Source organism: Actinia tenebrosa, unplaced genomic scaffold (genome assembly GCF_029948245.1).
Source record: "Actinia tenebrosa isolate PJP-AT-01 unplaced genomic scaffold, QUT_ActTen_1.0 PGA_scaffold13__45_contigs__length_12533684, whole genome shotgun sequence".
In the NCBI taxonomy this organism is placed as follows: domain Eukaryota; kingdom Metazoa; phylum Cnidaria; class Anthozoa; order Actiniaria; family Actiniidae; genus Actinia; species Actinia tenebrosa.
The window spans coordinates 12,012,135-12,033,151 of record NW_028292573.1 but is presented as its reverse complement, the minus strand read 5'-3'; the positions used below and the strand labels follow the sequence as shown (position 1 = coordinate 12,033,151).

General features: G+C 38.1%; 2 protein-coding genes and 1 long non-coding RNA gene across 10 annotated transcripts in view; 1 reads left to right on the top strand and 2 right to left on the bottom strand.

The window, feature by feature from the left end:
* Positions 1-5,765, bottom strand: part of LOC116305057 (uncharacterized) — a 31,410-nt gene extending 25,645 nt beyond the window's left edge. For all 5 annotated transcript variants that reach the window (XM_031714890.2, XM_031714894.2, XM_031714891.2 and 2 more), the window contains exons 1-2: positions 5,642-5,765; positions 1,822-1,973 (exon numbers count right to left, since the gene is read on the bottom strand). In XM_031714890.2, the coding sequence (XP_031570750.2) occupies positions 1,822-1,973; positions 5,642-5,746 (257 nt within the window). In that variant the 5' untranslated portion in view covers positions 5,747-5,765. The remainder of the gene's footprint in view (positions 1-1,821; positions 1,974-5,641) is intronic.
* LOC116305059 (uncharacterized) lies at positions 192-7,722 on the top strand. The gene is made up of 2 exons (XR_004198128.2): positions 192-438; positions 6,256-7,722. It is a non-coding gene; the product is annotated as an uncharacterized LOC116305059 (long non-coding RNA).
* On the bottom strand, positions 6,127-20,331 carry LOC116305056 (uncharacterized). Of its 4 annotated transcripts, none has more exons than XM_031714888.2 (20): positions 20,225-20,331; positions 19,502-19,898; positions 18,808-19,202; positions 18,398-18,523; positions 17,729-18,134; positions 17,100-17,491; positions 16,403-16,531; positions 15,842-16,021; positions 15,199-15,450; positions 14,545-14,736; positions 14,235-14,420; positions 13,458-13,646; positions 12,995-13,243; positions 12,324-12,503; positions 11,498-11,701; positions 11,146-11,397; positions 9,912-10,148; positions 8,860-9,066; positions 7,932-8,345; positions 6,127-7,275 (listed from the first exon to the last, which is right to left on the bottom strand). In XM_031714888.2, the coding sequence occupies exons 1-20, from the start codon at positions 20,274-20,276 to the stop codon at positions 7,088-7,090; spliced, it is 4,827 nt and encodes a 1,608-aa protein (XP_031570748.2). In that variant the 5' UTR covers positions 20,277-20,331; the 3' UTR covers positions 6,127-7,087. The 4 variants fall into 4 exon arrangements, with proteins under 4 accessions (XP_031570748.2, XP_031570749.2, XP_088884789.1 ...); XM_031714889.2 differs by having other exon boundaries at positions 17,729-18,131; XM_089028663.1 differs by lacking the exons at positions 19,502-19,898; positions 20,225-20,331 and having other exon boundaries at positions 17,729-18,207; positions 18,808-18,941.
* Positions 20,332-21,017: the final 686 nt, after the last annotated feature.

Here is a 21,017-nt window from a genome sequence, read left to right as displayed (position 1 = left end):
TCATCATCAAAAGGCACATTTATCAGAACTGGTTATCTGTTTTTTATAAAAGAACTAATAAAACCTCTGAGGAGCCTACCTTTGACATAATTTTAAACAGAAGCTTTAGATATCTTAAGAGAATGATTATATATTGCTTGGCAAGTTAATTTAAACTTTCAGATCACTTAGAAAAGGTTTGATGAAAAAATTCCTTTAGAGGGCTGGGATTGAGTGTGGGTGTTTCATTGAGTCCTTCCTCTAAGATAGGGTCCACACATTGGCTAATGCATGCAGGACCAATGACAGACAACTACCTTGTGTTACAAAGTCCACGTACACACTATCATTCTACAGAGAACCACTACTCTAGACTCCATTATTGTGGGTACTTGAGGAAAGACTAACTCATAAAAGTGGATCAATGTGACTGAACACCCAATCCAAAAAAATGCAGAGGTAAATAATTGTATACATGTTACTTTAATTAGATGAAGACACCAATCTGTTCAGCATTTATTATAAAATAATCAGAGAATTGTTCAGAAATCTAACAAACTCTGGACTCTTCAATCTAGGATTTGAAGCGCAGAGCTTCTTGCAAGGTACTGTTTGATGATGACAATGTGCTAATACAGATGATGTTTCTTTAAAAGTGTTAACGATAATCTAAGACAAACCATGAAAACCAATTAAATACTTAATCTATAACCCACACACAAATGAAACTTCAAAGCCATGTATTTTCAAGTACGTTTGGCTCTACAACAAGCAATATAACTTTGGTCTATATTAGGTTTAGTAGCTCAATGTCAGGTCAAAAATAGCTGTCATCCATAACCTTATGTTACATGTACATGTACACATGCAGATATTTTTTCGCTGCATGTACAGTGTATAATAATAATTGAACAAAAACAATTTATAAAATGCATTGTATATGTTATTAAAGACCACGAACAATAATGTTGGAATTTAAAGTTACACTTCATACAATGTAACTACAGCTATAGATTATACACATTCCATAAATATCAAAGAGAATGATAGAAACCATAAGAAGAGGAAGATCAATGCAGCTAGTATGAACAGACATTCATAAACTATTATGTCTACCAATACCAAATTGGCCACTACTGAGCAACAACTAGTAAACATGCCTTTATAATTTAAGTGATAAGATAAAATGATAAGACTGAGAGGTCAAAAGGTCATTGCAAATCATATTTATTGACTCATGCTGACATGAATAGACCAAGTTCTTGTATTTCAGTATTTCATAGTCATGCACCTCCAAGCTATATACCCTTAACTATCAGCAACTAAATGTAGATATCTCTCTTAAAAGATTGCATAGATTTTATATTACAAAGCTCTGTCTTGTTTTGCAGTTAGGTTAGATCCTATCAGGTGCTCTATGGGATTACGTGTAAGAATCTTTTTATGAGTCCCAGGGGGGGAGGGACACATATACACAAGTTTCCATATCACATCGCAATCAAGTGAGTCTTCAAGCTAGTGAGCAATATGATATGACATAAAAAACAAGTAAAAACATAATAATTTCACTTAATAATTTGTAACACATTTAGATTGACACAATAACACAATTTACAATAGATCTTTTTAGTTTTGTTGTTTGTTGTGATGTCACTCTTGGGAGTTGATTCTTTCATGTGTATTGATATTTTGACAATTTGGTCATAAAAGAACGATTCTCAAGGGAATGTCATGAGAACTGAAATGAGCAATTTACATCAAAGCTATAAAAAAAAGCTATCCACTACAGCTTTATCACACGAATATTGACCCTTAATTTGGTTTTAATTTTTAGAATCTTACCAGCACAGGACCAATTCCAATTGATTTCCACTCTTCTTGACAATATTCAGTGCATCACTGTGCGTCAGTTCTGTACTTGGACGGTTATTTATAGCCTGTACATACAGCCCTTCATAGATATTAGCATGTTGTGCCTTACTGCCTGGTGTGATCTGAAAACAATTATATTATACAGCAGATATATTAATTATACATATTATATGCATACTTATAATATAGAGCAAGTGAATGTTACATCATAACCACCATCTTGGTTGACAATAACAAAGCATTCCTCACTAGCTTCTCTTGTTAGATCAACCAAGATGGCAGTTGTTTCATTGCTATTCATACGTTAAGGGATTTTGAGTCACATGGTTGCACACACTGTATACATACATATATATAGTCAATCCCAAAAAGGTTGACCGAAACAAAATATACAAATATGACTGTTATGCTAGCAGTAGGCTTTTAAGCCCTTAACAGCTCAGAAACACTTCAGAAATTATTTCTGTTGCCTCTTTACACTATGAAACACTTTATTTATTTATTTATTTTACCATGGTTTTTGAACTTTATGTGTTACTGGGAATTAGGGATTTTGTGTAAGCCTTACACAATGTTTGCTGCAGAGAAAATGGGGAAACTAGACAGCCTTATGCTGTAACCATGACAACCTATGAGCCAGTCACCCAGCACAAGATCAATATTCATAACCAGTTTGAAAAAATGTGCTACATTATGATGATCGTCAATGTGACATACAGATAAGGTATCCAGATGCATCTGACCCCAAGTCCACTTTTTCTATCACAGACCACTTTTTCTACGTCTGGTCCATGTTTTCTCGGATCCAGTCCAGTCCATGTTTTAGACCATGCCATATGTACACATATAAGTACATGTTAGAAATTATTATTTTAGCCCCTGGAGCAGTTAGATAACAAAAACACAGACCATAGCAATGAATGACCTTTTGACTTTGTGTTGAAAGAAATATCATTTCACTTAACTATTGACATATGTTGATATGTTAGTAAAATTTAGAATCAATTTTATTATGATTCAAGCCCTAGATAAAATATGAGTAGTACTTAGTATATGTTTCTTTAGTTATATTATATTATTAAGTCTGTATAATGTGAAATGATTTCAAGAATGTTTTCTCATAAATCAATCACAAAACCTGGTTCACACTTGTGTCAAAATTGTAAGCAACATATGCGCATTTATCTCCTAGTTGTGAAAAATGAGCAGTACACTTATAAGACTTCATAATGCTTCCAACAAAAGTGTGAACCAGACTGAACTGTGATTGTCAATGTCTGTGATTCAATGGGCAATAATTTCATTAAATGCTTTTTTTCTTTATTTGGTTATAATGCTCTTCCTTTTCAGTCTATTTTCTTGAAACTAAGATTTATTGTTTGAATATTCAGCTCATAAGTATGTACCTCAAACATTAATTTACACTAAGAAATAATACTCAAGGGAATGATAGATGGTCTAAAATGGGAAACCAATGAATAAGGCCTAATGTTAGCTATATCTTTTTTTTTACATGTACAGCATTTGGTTTTCTAAATAACAGCTGTTTTATTTCTAAAACTAGTTTGGCTAGCCATCATGACCTGTCAGTGACCTGCAATTATTGTAAGCCCTGATTTTAATACTGTATCTAAATTATATTTTTAAATAGATCTATTTATTGTTGCAACATTCTCATCTTTCTGACCATGTGTCATTCTCTTGAGAATGTGTAGTTCCAAAAATTATCCATACCCCCCTCACGGAGAAATTTTTGTAAGACACCCTTTACCCACTGGAAATTCCAATTTTCTTCCACACAAACTCTGTAATTTTTGTTCTTCTCTGATCCCCCTACTTTTCAGAAATTCCAAATTCCTCTGTGGGGTGGGTATGGATGATTTCTGGAACTGCACAATAAGATTCATAAGTTGGCAATGACAATTGAATGACACATCCCCTTTTGCATCCTTCACTCCATTCAAACTTTTTGAAAGAAACACAAGCACACTGCACTAACTTATCAAAATTTGGCTCCCTTCTTCAAGTAAAATGAATTGGTTATCAAAAACATTATTTATTTACAAAAAGAAAACACCTTTCCCAATGTTTCATATGATTTTTCAACAAAAGTAACCAATATGTTATCCTGTATCTGTTCTAGTCTTATCCTTACATATATAACTGGTGTGCCGATAAATTATTTTTAATGTATAAAGTGAATCATTGAATACAAAAAATAATATTTATCTCACAATGACTTTCATAACATTTAAGCAGAAACACATGTACCACAAATACTTATATATATATTTGTGCTTGGCTGTATTATGTAGCTAGATGCAGAGTCTGCAGATACTTGGAACTTATTTTAAGTACATTTGCTTAGAATTTTCAAATTTTTAGAAAATCTACTTAGAGTAGATGAATACTGTATATTTTTTTGAATAGGATTATTTGTTTCTTCAAACTTTCTTCGAATTGTTTAAATTTTAATGAAAACGCTAAGGAAACCAGGAGAGCTTTACATTATATATATGTCACTATAGCAAGAACAATTATGCAATATAAGCCAAAAGAAACAAATAATTTATCATACAGGATTTGGGAAATGGCGAAGAAAACCAAAAACAACATTTGTTTGTGACAAACGATTTAATTAAATAGTTTTGGATTGAAATATAAGCTACAAAAACAGTAAAATTAACTGACAATGTCGAATAATTAGCGCCGGTTTCCTAAAGATTAACTCTGAGAAAACATGGCAGGGATTCCCAAATGCTAACCAAACAATAAGATCTCTTTAAGACAGGTTATGCAAATCACACACGCCTCCCACCAGCCTGAGGATTGTAAAATTTAAAGACATTCTATTGTATTTGGGCCATTGTTTATCTCTATTAACCCGTCCAGAACGCTTTAATCTTGTGCAATTACAATCAAAGTTTGAAAAATACCAATACAGAATTATTTGCTTTTCGCGTTCTGATATATAAACAGGGTATAGAACCTGAAGGTAAACACAAATGGACAAGCAGAAATATAAATTAAACTTATCGGTTCAGAATATATTGAATTTTCGATTTAAAAAAAAAAAAAGACTAAAATGTCAACATTCATCTTCATTTCGAAAACCTGATGGAGTTGTTAGCGAGATTACCATAAAAATACAAACACAAAAAACCGCAAAACCCGGCTCAATTTATCTCAGTCTTAAAACACACAAAGTAAAGAAAACAGACCACAGAGGCTACCGGTCGAAAAGGATTAGACTCAAATAAGTATTTTAAAATGGCAATGAACTGAACCGCAAAAAGGAAAATTCAAAGTAAGCTTATGGTCGCTTTGTGGTGGTTTACAACTCGATAAAATTTTCTTTCGTAAAAGTTGTTGAATTAAAATTTTAAAGTATGGTATTTAGCGATGATATCTATAAAATCATTATTATAGTTATTATGAAACTAAACTTTAGAAGGCGTAATTTAGATTTATTAATGAGATTAGTAAAGAGAGTTCTAACGCCGAACTGCTTTACAAACCGCGGTTTGAGAGTCGAGTGTTTTTGATATTTATTCAAAACCGCGTTAAGATACTCATACAGCAGCACGAAACACCAAATACTGGTTTATTTATTGCAGTAGTTTCTTTTTTGAGTCAATATAGACCAGAAATCGTCACTTCCGAGCCATAAAAAATATCAAAAATCAATACACAAAGTGAGTGACACTTCGCGGTCGCTTAAAAATTCCAGCCCGCTAGAACCGAGTGCAAAATCCACAAAACAGTTCTAGCGACCCCGGGAAATACTAACCTTTGCAATCCTCAAAGGAGCACGGAATTCCTTCCCTCCTTGGAGCCTAAAACCCCAAGGAGCTCCGCCAGAAAGGACAACTTTGTAAACTTCAGAAGACGCCATTACAACAAGATTACCCAGTATGCAATGAGACAAGCAGGGAAACAAACTTGGAATGTAGCGCTTGACCATATATGGACAACATATTACAATCTGACCAATCAGAGGCGTTCTTTCAAAGAGGGGGTTTTAAAAAGAGTATACTCATTAGTAACGCATTATATTGTCAATATCATATTGGATATATAAAGCATTGTATATGTATGATTTGTGATAAAGTGATTTGTTTAAGTTATAAGTGGGTGTAGGAGGTTGTTGTTTCTTTTGTTCTTGTGCTGTCGTTTTATAGAGTTGTTATGATGGAAGAGGTTTTAAGATACTATAGCTTGCCTCCTGCTGAGCAGCATGTCACGCATATTTAGATGTAACTATCATACAATATCTTGAAGAAATATAACTTTATTTAACTATGTGTTGATATTATGATCATGTATATTTCATTTTCTTGTTAAATCATTTCGTTTTTTATTATCTCTGCTGGTACTTATCGAGATATACTATATATTCTATAGGATGATGTCCAGCAGCGCGTATCACTGTCATTTGACAGCTGTCTACATGTTTTCCAGCAGTGAAAAGGCGCCTATTTCGCTCAGCAACTGAGGTATCTCTCTCCTCGTCCGAAAAGTATTGTAGCGGTCTACGCTTTACAACAATTCACTGACGTTTGGGAAAACCAAAAAGGTAGTATAAAGTTCGATTTCTAAAAAAAATGTTACTGGTTTATTTGAACCAGGTTCTGACTCAGGTCATCATGATAGAAGTAGCTTCCATAAGTAGCACTTCAAGGTTGCAGAGTTTAGTGGAATTTCATTAAGTTTCTCATATATAAAGTAAAGCATCAAATAGCAGGATGTTAAAAGGCGCGCAAAATTATTCGCGGGATAGCAGCGCGCATCCTCAATATATGCCCACGTGTTTCTACCACGCCCCTCCACAAAAACACCCTCGAGCTACATGTCATAACATGTCATACATGTTTTTACTATGTTTTCAAAACTGCCCCGCCTTTTATTTTAACCTGAAAACCATCCAGTAATTTTTCACGCACAAATGATTTAGTTCATGTTCGACTCCCGTGAATTCACCAAAAAATAGTTTATCACAGGATTTACAGTGAGGATACTCGAAGCCTGAACACTTCGAGTTTTTTTCAGGTTTAGTATTATTTCCTGAAATTTCTACTGTTTCAATCACTCTGTTAAGTATTAAGTTCAAATACACCAAAAGATCAAAATTAATCTTATTTCCATATGATTGGCTCAAGGGATGATTAGCAGTATGCATTTTACAAAATTTTCTTCACTGTCAAGATACGCATTTCGTAATTCTTTATAAATACATCTAGAAGTAACCTCTAGTACGTTTACACGATGTTCGCAGTCTTGTTCCAGTTAGCCCATGTGTTGAAGTCCCAGCTGGGCAAGGAATGCAACGAATCTGTCCCTCCTTCTCCTGATAATGATTGACAGGACATGAAACACAAGAATAAGGCGTCGATGAAGAAAAGAAATGCCCAGGTGGACAGGAAGCTGAAGGAGAGACAATGCAGATATGAGAAGACCTTCAATATATTCTGGGAAACTCAGTCGCATCACTAGCGTAGCGGGGGCAAGGGTGTGGCAAGGGGGCATGTTCCCCTTCCCCCAAAGTTTGCTTTCGTCACCAAAATTTAATTTACACATGCGGGATTCATGTGGATTTGGCGGTAAAATGGTACATTGCCCCCCCCCCTCCCCCTATAATTGAGACCTCGCTACGCCCTGAGTCGCGCATCATATATAATGCTAGGTGTAAAAAATTAAAAAAATAACTGTGCACGGTAGGATAGCGCTGCACAACTTTGCCCAGGCGTAAGAATCGTTATGGAGAATGGTGAAGGCTCCATAAAAGAATAAAACGGCCAACACTCTTGGTCCAATTTATTTCTAGTTGAAAAAAAGTTTAATCCATGGCAATTAAAATTCATCTTACCCTTACACCGACTTATCTCTTAAACTGCTCAACAACAAGGTCATTTTTAAGCGAACATTGCGCATTCTGTGTTCGTCTTAATTGCCTTATATTTCAGTAGTCGCTGTTATTAGAATACAGTATCCTGCGAAGCTAGATCAGAATGCGCTTTGTTCATCCATCTAGTTTAAAAAAGATTTAAAGCGCGCGATAGAAAACATGGTGTCCTTCTTACCACAAACATCGTCTTTCAGCACTTGTCCATCTTCACACTTGATATCCCTGACGCGAAGCCTCACTGGCGTAGATCTTTTTAGCAAGAGAAACTTTCCCATTACTTGAAAATATGAAACGGCTTCCTTAAGTTCCTGTTCTAGTTCCGTTATCTCAGTACTAGCATTCTTAACCAAAGGCATTCCAATTTCAAATGACACAACTAATGTATCCGCATTTCGTTTGTGTCGTCCAGCGTAACATGTCACTTTGACGCTCTCAATTTTGCAAGGTCTGAAGTTACATGCTTGTCCCATGGGATGCTTTAGAAGGAGGCCCAGAAAATTCTTGCGCACTTGTTGGTGATCGTGTGCCTGGCAGTTTTGAGTCAAATAGTGAAGACTACCATCCAAATTTAGTTTAGGTGTTTTCTCAGCTAAATATAACAAGGTTTGAATGCTTAGCATGAAAGAATCAAGTTCTCATGATTATAGGATAACAAAAGGATTTCGAAAATACTAAACATAAACAAGGTTTTGGGTGATTAGAGAATAATCAAAGAGGGATGCGCCTCGTACGAAGTCTAGTACCCCATTCACACCTAAACCTGTTTAGTTAAACTATGTTTTCATTATAAAAAAGAATTGAGAAACTAGAAACCTACAATATAATGAAACTTTCTAAAATATTGTTAGAGCAAGACAAAGGATAGCTTACATGCATTATTTTACCAAAGATTGTGCAGTGTTCATAGATAGTTTTCCAAACCTGTTTAGTTAAACCACTTTAAAACATGTTTAAGCCTTGGTGTGAATGGGGTATAGGATAGACTTCGTATGAGCTTAAATAATCACGGTCACGGTGCGGAATTGATGACATCCGTTGACCAAATCACAGCAAAAACCAATTAACAATTTCTCTAAGGCGGAAAACTTGATAGACGAACTCACCCGAACAATCAGGTACGCTTAGCAATGACTTGCTTAAGAGTCCGCCATTGTACCATTTTCCTTTAGGAGTACAAACATAAACTTGTTGAGGCATAGCAACAAACTTGTACCCAGGGTTGCAGTGTACTGTACACATCATCCCCGCCGCCATGACTTCACAGGCAACAGCTCCGTGGAGAGGAGGACTGGGTTTGGTACATCCAGGGGCTAAAATTGAAATAGTTGAGAAAAAGAATAAGAAGTAGATTGATGAATATAGAAATACCATATCTTTTACTTGCAAGTTGGAATGGATGGATTATGGGTACAAACACAGTGAAGAGGATTTTTCTGCCATGTAACACAAATCCAAAATTAATATCACTAACCCCTGCACCAGTTACCATAACAGCAAACCATTAGACCGTATTCGTCTTGAAGACGAAGAAGCTTATTCTCTAGGGCGTGGCTGCTTCAAAAAACATCGGATCAATTCTTTTCTCGATGAATATTAATCTGGTGTATTGACGTATCTCCTTGTGTGTATGTGCGTGCGTATATTTTCTGTGTATTTTTTGTGTATGAAATTTGTATTTTTCTGCTTTTTTAATTTGCTATTTATCCTTGTTACTTTTTTTGTAAACATAGTATTCTGCAATTTTCTGACCTCCTAGCTGCCTAACTCGATTAGCTTTTCAGCTATTTTAGGTAGCTGTGCTCGTGTTTTTGCAATTTTAAATTTATGTTTCATGTAATTCTTTCCTCCTTGAGCGCAAATAAACTGTTGTTGGTGTTGTTGTTGTTGTTGTTGTTAGGGCAAGACACGTGGCCTATAATGGGAAACATTGCACCAAGACGAATAAGATCTATGCATAGCCCTCTTGCGGCACTTCGGAATGCAGCTAAATTTGGAGGACATAGCAATAGCTTTCCAATTTTCAGAAGATAGAAATTATCACATGCGAGGGGTCTATTGAATGGAGAACACAAGACGATACTATATATACCCTCTTTTCCTTTGTGAAGCATTGGTCTCAAAGAAGTTCCATAGCTCTACCAACTGATCTACTTACATGTTATGGTAATCTTAAGCGTACATTTGGCACTGTTTCCCGCGTCATCGTATGCAGTATAGTTCACGTAATGCTCTCCCCACGATAATGTGGAACCATTTTGTCTGTCAGTTGTGATGCTGGCCACACGGACGTTGTCAGCGAACTCTGCCCGCGGCAGTTTGACCATACTAAACCTCTTTTCGCTTTTTATTTCCATGTTTGGTGGACAAAACAAAGGCTTGGGGTCTTCAATATCTGCGAGAAAATATGAATGATTTGTTAGTATCGCAGTGGTGATTGAGTCTGAGAGCATCTTGATATATGTCGTTGGAAGTTGTAGTGAAGAAAACCGTTAACACTAACATCTTACCTTGCGCAAATAATGTGACTCGTGAATTTGTAACATCTTCCCTTGCGCAAATGATGTAAGTAATGGATAAATTGGATGTTCTCTTTAAATAGTTAAATATATTACTGAACCGCAGCCCATTCAAGACTTTTGCAATGTACATTTTTTAAACGAGTACCTGGCGCATGTTTGCAAAATGGAAAATTACGCACTGCAGAAACAAGTGTCGTTGACAAACGCATATCAATAATAATCAATCTTACCTTGCGCAAATAATGTAACTCGTGAATTTGTAACATCTTTCCTTGCGCAAATGATGTAAGTAATGGATAAATTGGATGTTCTCTTTAAATAGTTAAATAAATTACTGAACCGCAGCCCATTCAAAACTTTTGCCATGTACAATTTTTAAACGAGTACCTGGCATTTTGCAGAATGGAAAATTACGCACTGCAGAAACAAGTGTTGTTGACAAACACATATCAATAAGATATGGGCAATTTAAAGTGGAAGATCTCCTTGGAGTGGGCTAACAACAGTCCCGAAAGATGTTCATGATGAACTAAAAGGACCTCGAGGGCTTATTTAAGGTAGAGTTGAGTTGAGTTGAGAGTTGTTTGTTGGTTCTCTCCTGTTCTTCGAGGGTTTTCCGGGTTCTTTGGTTTTCCTCCCTCCTCAAAAATCAACTCTTAAATTCCAATTCCAATAGCCACTGGCTATTAAGTGCTACCCTCGTGAAAAAAGGACGGTTTTTTTATTGGAAAATCGTTTTCCAATGCTGGCACGCCCCTAGACCAATCACGTGCAATGTGGCAAGAAGCGATGATGATGAGGGACAGCCAAACGTATATGCACATGTACCTTTCCCAAAAAATGGACTACAGATAGAGCGCATCAGTTTACCTCGAACTGTGACTACAAACGAACAGACTGATTGCAGCTTGGCTGAGTCCGTTGCAGTGTACGTGAGCAATGTTCTTCCAACTTGGAACTGATGAGGAGATGTGAGTCCATTTGGTTTAACAGTTAGCGTGGGTCTCTCTCCGGAGTTATCCTTTGGCTCAGGCCTCGGCCAAGAAAACGTTGCAAAGGCTTTTCCTGGATCAGTGACAGTGTTTGCGTCTGTTGGACATTGGAGAGTAGGTGCTGCTACATCTAAAAAGATAACAGATAAAAAACGATAAATGCCTTTATCTGTAAACAGTTTATAGGTCGCAAACTTAATACTATGAAATATGGCGGTGTGATTACAGACCTTGACATGAGATAAGGTTGATATCCACTGACCACGATCCATTTCCAGAGCACGTCAAGTGACGGACACCAGCATTTCTGTAGCCATTAGTTAGATTGCACTTTACAAAACAGCGGGTACCAGAAAGCACAGGGAACCCAGTAACACACGCGTTTGGCTCGATTGCTCCATTCTTAATCTGGGTAAGGGCGGGGCAGGTAACTCCTTCATGTTAGTAAGAAAAGTACGTTATTAACTGAGATTGATGCGTTATCTTTGACTAGTACTATTAGCAACTAAGAGCAAGAAAAAAGGTATATAAAATATCTTTTCTTGCGGCATTTTGAGGAGATTAACGTATTCAATTTAACGTGATTTATAAGCCGCCATGTTGCTCAAATTTAATAAACATTTTAGCATTCACTGATTTTCGTCGCACTGTCATGTGTTATTTCATAGTACTGGTAATACTAGGAATTTTGAAATTACAATAAGGAAAATCAAACAATTTGTCTTTACTTCTACCCTTGGTTCCTGAAGCTTTCTCGCTCCAGTGCGAGTTGATCGCGAGAAAATAATAAAACCTAGAAGCACTGGAGCGAGAGAGCCTTGGAAAACCAGGGTACTTTACTTCAGGATCAAATGAAGAAATTTTCGCGGACTGCATCAACTTTCATAACCGATATGATGTCATCCACAATGAGACTATGGTCTCTATTGCACCATCCTATTTTCCGATTCAGGAAAGACAGCTTCGCCTCGCGACACTATACGTTTCCTTTTTATGGGCGCGCTGTCTCTACCAATGCTAGCGTTCATGTTAGTTTTATTAATATAGATTACTCACTCGTACACTTTGTTTCATTGCCCAACCATTGCCCATTCCTCATACAAGTTATTGTCTTTGAACCACTTAACACGTGCCAAGGTTGACATGTAAAGGTTGCCACAGAGCCATAGTAGGTACCGCAAGACAGGGATGATATCAAACCATTAGAAGGAGCCGTGAGATGTCTGCAAGATCGTCCTGGAAACAGATAAGATGATATAGATCTTGTTTTGTTGACTTCTTGACATTTTAGGATATATTTTACATTCCCCTTTCAATTGAGACTAGACTACAATGCTCCCCTTTTTGCTATCTCAAAAAAGGCAATTTCCTTTCCGTACCCTACCAAAAATCACGAGTTACATACTTTTACACTCTTTCTCATTAACAAGCGCGGTTTCTGAGCAATTTGCCGTCGCAGGTTTTAGTGGACATGCATCACTCTGCGCGTTCCCATAAAATTCTATACAGACAAGCACGAGTTTCCCGACCCCGTCATGGAAACAGTTTGATTGACGTCTACTAAATCTACTTCGTCATGACGACTATCCAGCGAATGAGAACGACGGTAAATAAAATAAATGAGAACTCGTTTCTCCTTGTGAATGGAGAGGGCGGCCCAAGAAGGTCTTAAAGTTGACGGTTTTTAAAGAGACATGGTGATCCTTCTAACACTGAAGATTACTTACGGCTTACTTGGATCTTGAAAACACACTTCCGTCTAAAGCCCACGATGTCTATGGCTGTATAGTTAATAATGTAGATCCCTGGAGTTAATGTTAATGGAGGACCTTGACTTGGACCTTGCAGCCTTACAACACCTGAATTGTCTTTTGCTGTAGGTGTGGTCCAGTTAACTGTTACATTACTGGAACACGGATCAACGATGTAGACCATGTCACGTGGGCAGGTTGACGAAAACGATGGAGGGGTCACATCTATTGTTAATTTTATTTTTAAAACATAACAGTTATACATAGTATTATTATTGTTCACTTCATAGGACAATTATTGCTTTGAAAAAAATATAGTTCTTTTTAATCAATCTAAAAAATGTTTGGTATTTGTCGATATGTACTTTATCTCTCTTTCTCTCTTTCTACCTCTGTTTCCCAAGTTTTCGTGTAATTTCATGTTTAAACCATTCGTTACCTTGACACCAAGTGTCGTTTCGTCCTGTCCATCGTCCATTCGATCTGCATATACGTGTTTTGGTACCATGGAGTCTGTATCCAGTAGCGCACGAGTGAGTACAGATAGTACCGTAGATACTACGTTGTAAGCAGGTGGATGGTGCAATGGACCCATTATGAGGAGGGGTTAGAGAAGGACACCTGTTGGCTGGGGGAAAAGTGGGAATGCTGTAATAGTGGTAATGTTTTGATGAAGATGATGTTGGCAATAAAGAAGAAGATGATTATAATAATGGCAATGTTCTAGATAGTGATATTAATGGTATAATGATGATGATGACATCATAGCAATTTAAAAAATAGACATCAGTTTTTTATGTCTGTCCTCTTATTGACGATAACTTTCGTCATCACATTGTTAAAGTAGTATGTATATTTGTTTTAACAATAACAAAAACGATAAAAACTTCTCATTTTTAGCGATCAAATCGACCAATGGAAAGAGCGCGCGCTCGTTGACGTCAGCTTTATCTGTCTGTCCTCTTATTGATGATAAAAAATGACCAATCAGCGCGCGAGAAATTTGAAAGTTATTGTAAAATAGGCGCTTGAGGAATATTTAGATGCATGGTTTTGAAACCGAGAGGTGCACTAGAGGCAAATTTAGAAAGGCTAATGCATACACTTGTGAAATGACAGGACCTCAAACAAATCCCTCCAGTGAGGAGTGGGGGTGGGGAAAGGTTTGCGTCCGCACCCATCGCATCCTACGAGCCTCCTATAACGCTTCCCCTACCTTGACAAACCGTATCCTTTCCGCTCCACGTTCCATTCGCGAGACACCTCCTTGACAACGGCTTAGATGACTGGTATCCATGGAGACACGAAAAGTGACAGACAGTACCAAACACCTGAAAGGGTAAGTCACTGCAGCCAAATAGAATAGCGTTGTCAGGAACTTGAAGGGGTGGACACCTGACCACTAAAAGAGACATCATCATGATTACGAAGGAGCACAGTACAGATTGAAACAATCTATAATCAACCTTCTACAATTAGAGTTTTAAATTCTGAGATATTTGAGCTAATTTGCTGAGCTTGTGTACCTTCGCATTTTGGTGGTTCTCCGTTCCATGTTCCTATTGGTTTAGATTCATTTTTTACCAAACACGTGATCGTTGCCATGCCAACTAGTGTATATCCCACCGGGCAGGTAAAGCTGCAGTTGCTTCCATGATGCGCATCACAGTTGGCAAGCTGCAAAACCCCGTCAGGAATCACGGGTGGACAGTATATTACTGCAAGGGATGCAAACATGCAACTGATTCAAAATTTGATTACATGTTTATAATAAATGTTGATAAACAATTTGCTAAAAGTAGAAAAGGGAACGGAATCAAGGACGCGGGAAGAAAGGATGAATGGATGGATGGATGGATGGATGGAGGGAGGGAGGGAGGGAGGGAGGGAGGGAGGGAGGGAGGGAGGGATGGATGGATGGATGGAAGGGATGGAGGGAGGGATGGATGGAGGGATGGATGGATGGATGGATGAAAGGGATGGAGGGAGGGATGGATGGAGGGATGGATGGAAGGAAGGGAGGGAGGGAGGGAGAGAGGGAGGGAAAAAGGGAGAAAGGAAGCTAAGGAAAGAAGGGAGGAATTGAGGGAGAGAGAAAAGGTGGAAGGAACGAAGAAAGAAAGCCGAGTAGATCTTTCCACATATGCAGCATTTATTGAAATGTCTGATAAGATACTAACCTTTGACAGTAATCTCAAACCGACATATCTCTCTGTTATTTTCTTTGTCTGTAGCTGAGTACACCACATAGTGTTTTCCTTTACCAAGTCTTGCTGGCGGGTCAATTCCTGTTATTGACTTCACAACAGGCAAATCATCCGCATTGTCTGACGCAATTGGTGGTGCCCAGTCCACTGTGGCAGATGTTTCTCCTGGGTCTGCGTACACTAGTATATTGCTTGGACATGATGTAAAGGTAGGGGGAAGGCCATCTGCAACAAATATACATACCGCTTCGCTGTACTTTTGGTGGTGATTAGCGATGTCGTTTTTTACTAGCGACGCAAGCGCAAGAGAACGAAAGAGTTTGTTTTTCATGCGTTAGCTTTCGCATGTGCTTATGCTTGCGTCGGCTTGTGTCGCTAGTGATAACCAGGCTTAAAGGGCCGTTGTAGCCAAAATACCAGACGTTGGTCTCGTCTTGGTCGCGTAATAATGAAAAGGAGAATAATTTTAATTTAAAAATTACTGTTTACAAAACAAAACAAAAAACTCGTTATCGCTTATCACCACCGCAAGTACAGCAGTGCGCAGCTCAACGGGGTCGAACTGAAAGCATGTGAAGGCGCCTCTGGCAGCCGCTATGCAGTTCATGTTACATACCTGTGCAGGTAGGGCTTTCCGCTGACCACTTGCCGTTCATTTGACACAGTATTGAGGTGCTTCCACTTCTCAACGAATAGCCCTTTCTACAGCTAAACGAGCAGCGAGATCCATTTTGTCTGCCACAGTCCGGTGACACCAGGACAGCATTAGGCTTCGGGTTTGGTGGAGAACATTTTCCTACACGAAAACGTTATGCTTTGCGTCACAATTTTTTCCTATCATTTTTCCTTTCTTTGAGTAAACTGATGTTGAGCACGTGAAAAGCGGTAAATGGAAAATTCGAAATCTTTCCAATTTCCCTCTTCCCAGGGTCATGCACCTTAGCTCTCCGCGGTCTCCTCATCCAGGATGTCCAGGGAAATATACATATATATATATATACTGGCTTTAATATTTTTGGGAAAATATTTAGGATACTGACTTAATTGTTGATCTTACATTGACATTGATGTATTGCAATTTTTGGGTGGGGTGGTGCGTGTGTGTTTGGGGGGGGGGGGGGGTATTGGTAGAATTATTCATAGTATGACTTAACTGTTGATATGATATTAAAATTACCATGGTTACAGAAATCCAGGTCAGTGCTGTTCGTTGTGGTTCCATCTGCGCATGTGCAAGTACGTCCACGTGGTGTTGGAAGACATAAGTAGGCACAGTCGCCATTAGATAAACTGCAGTTGTTGGTACCTGGAAGAAAAGAACCAAATTGATGAAATAGGAAAAGAAGAATGCAAAACAAGCAAAATTAAAAAAGGAAAAAAAGAAAGAAAAAAAATAGAAAAATATAAAAGCAATGAAATCAATAGCGTTTTCCAGCCAAGCCCAGCCCACATGCTAACATGCCGCTGCAACAATGTTTTGTAGTCTTGTTGTTTTCGATTCATGGAAGAACTATGTTTTTCCGATGATAATATTATTCTTTTTAGCCATGTAACAGAAGCCTTTATTTGTAATATTTGTCCGCTTTTAAATCCCACAAGGCTTGAAAAATATGCTATTGTCAAAGATCTGGGCCCGGTTGTACGAAGCCTGGATAGCGCTATCCAACGGATAAATCTTATCCAGTGGATACAATTGGATATCAGCATCGACTTATCCATTGGATAGTGCTATCCAGGCTCCGTACAACCGGGCCCTGTTTCTTCTACAGATATATCTTTTAAAGCTGCTAGCATATATTTTTTATCAGTAATAAAAAGCCTTCATTATAGCTTTAGCTTTTTTTTAAAGTAGTCTCACAGTGTCTTATACAAACCTTGATCAAAAGCATTTCGTTCGTAAGCATGGATTCCAAGTGGTTTTGCCACTCCCGATGTCAAATTTTCAACTCTTCCACTTTCAGTTTCAACCTTTAGAATCTCTTTCATCTTTAAATCTGACCAGATGACATTCCCATCATACAATGCCAAACCAAATGGATGGATACTACTCTGTTGTAGTACAACCTTACGGTATCCTCCATCTAGATCACATTCTTCTATCCTATCAAGGCCAGCATCGACCCAGTAGAGCTTGGATTGCTTTTTGTCGATAGTTATTCCATTGGGCCAGACGAGGGACACGTTGAAGAGGGTTCTGCGATGAGTGCCATCCATGAAAGAAGACTCGATCTTTGGTCTCTTACCCCAGTCTGTCCAATACATCACTCTGTGAAAAATGTGTTTATTAAATACATTCCTCATTTTTCTTATTAAAAAACATAAAGGTCAAATTTTACCGAGTCAAAGGGTATAAACCAAACCTGAAACTCAACGAGAATTATACCAAGTGCGCAAGGTATATATGCGTTCAATTTCACCAACCATCCAACCCCCTTAAAATATCAGGAAATGTGCCCCCCTCCTTATACGCTAATTTTGGTTTGCGCTGTAACATTTCTCTTACCCGTTATCGCCGTGAATGGCAATCCCTCTTGGTTCGTCCAGATCTTCACTGATCAGTGTTTTCCTATAACTTCCATCTAACTTGCCAACCTCGATTCTATTGGCTCCACCATCTGTCCAGTAAAGGTTTCGTCCAGCATAGTCAATAGCCAGTCCTTCTGGCCTTACAATACCTTTTTTATAAATCACTTCGTATGACGTTGATAAGAATAAAACGCGGGCGATGTGCTTAGCCAGCAAGTCTGTCCAGTATAATCGGCTTTCAATAGGATCAAAGTCGATGGCTACTGGGTAATTGTTTCTGGTGTGTCGGTGGTATATTTTCCAGGTTTTGTAGTTCTCTTTGGGGGCAATGATGTTGATTGTTCTGTAGCTATTATCCGTGAATAAGATGAGGTCGTTCACTACTGGCAAAATAATATATGTAAGCACCATAATGAGAAGGGTGCACAAAAGCCAGACAGACGTACGCACGAACAGCTAGACAGACAGACAAACAAATAGACAATCAAAATAGAGATGGAATAAAAGGAAGGAGAACCAAAGAAATTAAAGGTATATTTAAGGAAGAATGGCGAGAAACGAATAAATAAGGTAGTGGAAGAGAAGTAAATAAAATTTAATGTGCTAGTGAGCAATTAATAAACGAACAAACAAGGAAACCACGAACCTCTCTCGCATGTTTTCCCATCTACTGAAAGAGAGAAACCCGCTACGCATGCGCAATCATGTCCATAAGGAGTAAGCAGACACAGATCACTGCAGCCACCATTGTTTTCTTGACACTCGTTTCTGACTTAAAGATAAAAAATGGAATGAAATTTCCATGAACTTTCGAGGCACCCGGGACATTCGTGACATTATTGACATTCCTGGTTTTCAGCTTTAGACCGAGTCTCACGCCCTTACAACCACAGAGTCCTTTCATTCTTACTGCGCATGCGTATGTCGCGATCGAAAGTGAGTCTGGATTTTAAGTCGTTTTTTGCGTGCCTCCAATTCCCACACGTCCAAGACAATATATACACGACATGATTGAGAACTACTCGATTACTGTAAGACTAGGTTTGAATAACTTACACGAAGGCTGTAAGGAGCTGTCAAACACGGCAACGCCCATCCTTATCCCGCTAATAGATAGCCTGTTTTGCAAGGATCCTGTTTTCGTATCCATCTTGTTGAGCTCGGTTTTTGGATGCCAGTTGGTCCAGAACAACCAAGAACCAAACAGCGCCACTCCAAAGGGATGTATGCCACGACGATGAAAGATTTGCTTGCGATTATTGCCAGAGTAATCTGCTGACTCTATTTTATCTGTATCGGCATCAACCCAGTAGATTATTTTGGCTGTGAGGTCTAATGTTATCCCATTGGGCCATCCGATGGATGAACTTACGATCGTTTGACGGCTTTTGCCATTGAGATAAGCTCGCTCTATTCTGGGATTTGAACCCCATTCAGTCCAAAACATCAATCTAGAAAATCAATAAAATATATTTTAGACGTTTGATTTGGATAGTTCACCACAAGGTATTGTCACATTTTCCATGAAAGCCACGCACGTTTTTATGGAGAGGAGCTAGAGGGTCCGGAGAGGCATGTTCCCCTAAAAAGTTTCTTTAAGTTTTCGGATATGCTATTTTGCGCATTTTTTGAGATGCACGGTGTGCGCGGCACCCGTTGACCTTCCTCGTCAATGGCCCAATAACTACAACCACTATTATTTTCAGTTGGGAAAAAAATATTTAAAATAGAGTTAAATTGAGGTAATCACCCAGACGATGGATCCAGAACTATTCCTCGTGGCTTGTCCAACTGACTAGTAACAAGAACTGTTCTTTTTGACCCGTCAAGCCTTGCTACTTCTATAGTATTTACGTTCGTGTCGCTCCAGTACAGAAGATCCGCAGTCCATTCCACGGCCAGTCCGTCACAAATACCAACAGTATTGTCAATAATGATTGATACGTTACTTCCATCTATGTTTGCTCTTTTTATATTCTTCTCGATGACGTCACTCCAAAATATGAGCCTGCGGTTCACATGGACGCCAATAGCGACCGCTCGTGTGAGCGTCTTGAAGACTGGTTTCGAGGAAGTGAAATCTGTGTTGACAGAGAGAATGTCTGTTGTGTTTGACACAAAGATACATGGTTGACTGCAGCCTTGAACTGTGAACGATAAATAAAAAAGACAGTCTAGGTCAGGGCATGGCTCTCAGTGGGCAACCTCTTTATTTACTGACAAAGAAATAAAGTTATCATCTTCATCATCATCACTATTATTATTATTACTACTATTATTATTATTATTATTATTATTATTATTATTATCATCATCATCATTATAACAGGGAAAGCTGTTCACATTCATTATAGAATTTCATATTTTAAACTCGCAAGCTGATTGGCTAGAGATGACACATACAAGATCAGGTCTTTTTCGTGAAATTCAACGTGGAATTGCGCTGGTAGCCAATAGCTTGTTGCGCGCTTACCTAAAGCGAAAAGGCAACACGTCACGAAAATCAATCCTTCCTGAATAAACATCCGAGATATTTTCAGTGATGTACTGAGCTAGGAAGAGAAAGAAGAAAAGACGTGAGTAGAAATTCCGGTTGGATTTGGAGCTATTCCAGACACCACAAGGAATCATTAATATACTTTAATACTGCTATTGTCAGGTAAATATATATTCATGGTCGTTAGCTGGGTCATAGTCCAAATACCAGCATTAGAAACTGTATCGACTTTGCACAGACGGTCGAGTTTTATAGATGTATTTAGTGCAAATGATTGTCAGATATTTGTTGAGAAAAGCCGTTTTTCTGTAAGCATGTACACCGAATGGAAACCATTATGGCTACCAATTTGAATAACAAAGCAGAATATTAATAGGAAGATCCAAGCTGTGATGAGTAAAAACTATGTTCATGCACATATGTCAACATTACATCCATTTAGGTATCGATTTCTAGCCATGCCAATATCAAGCCTACACAAAACTGATTTTATTTCTCAAAGGATCGGAGGACATTTCCATCGTATGTCCTACAACATGGCGGTTGTAAATTAACAGCCCTCTGTACTGACTTAATTCCTCATTTTCATAACGACATCGTAAATGGCTCCTTCAGTTTTAGTATCCCCATAAAATATCACTATATAAAAGTTTTCCATCAAAACTAGCATACAAATAGCTTTTCCAATGAAAAACAAACTACATACCACGTTCAGTTGTCCTATCTCGTACACTTGAAGTTACATCTTATGGAATGCACAATTCTCGCT

Excerpts from the sequence above, each read along its gene's own strand:
- LOC116305056 (XM_031714888.2), bottom strand. The coding sequence starts at position 20,276 with ATGTTTATTCAGGAAGGATTGATTTTCGTGACGTGTTGCCTTTTCGCT. Across the intron at positions 8,346-8,859 it reads AAGCGTACCTGATTGTTCGG|CTGAGAAAACACCTAAACTA; the intron begins GTGAGTTCGTCT and ends TGTTATATTTAG. Across the intron at positions 7,276-7,931 it reads GCTGAAAGACGATGTTTGTG|CTTCCTGTCCACCTGGGCAT; the intron begins GTAAGAAGGACA and ends TCTCTCCTTCAG.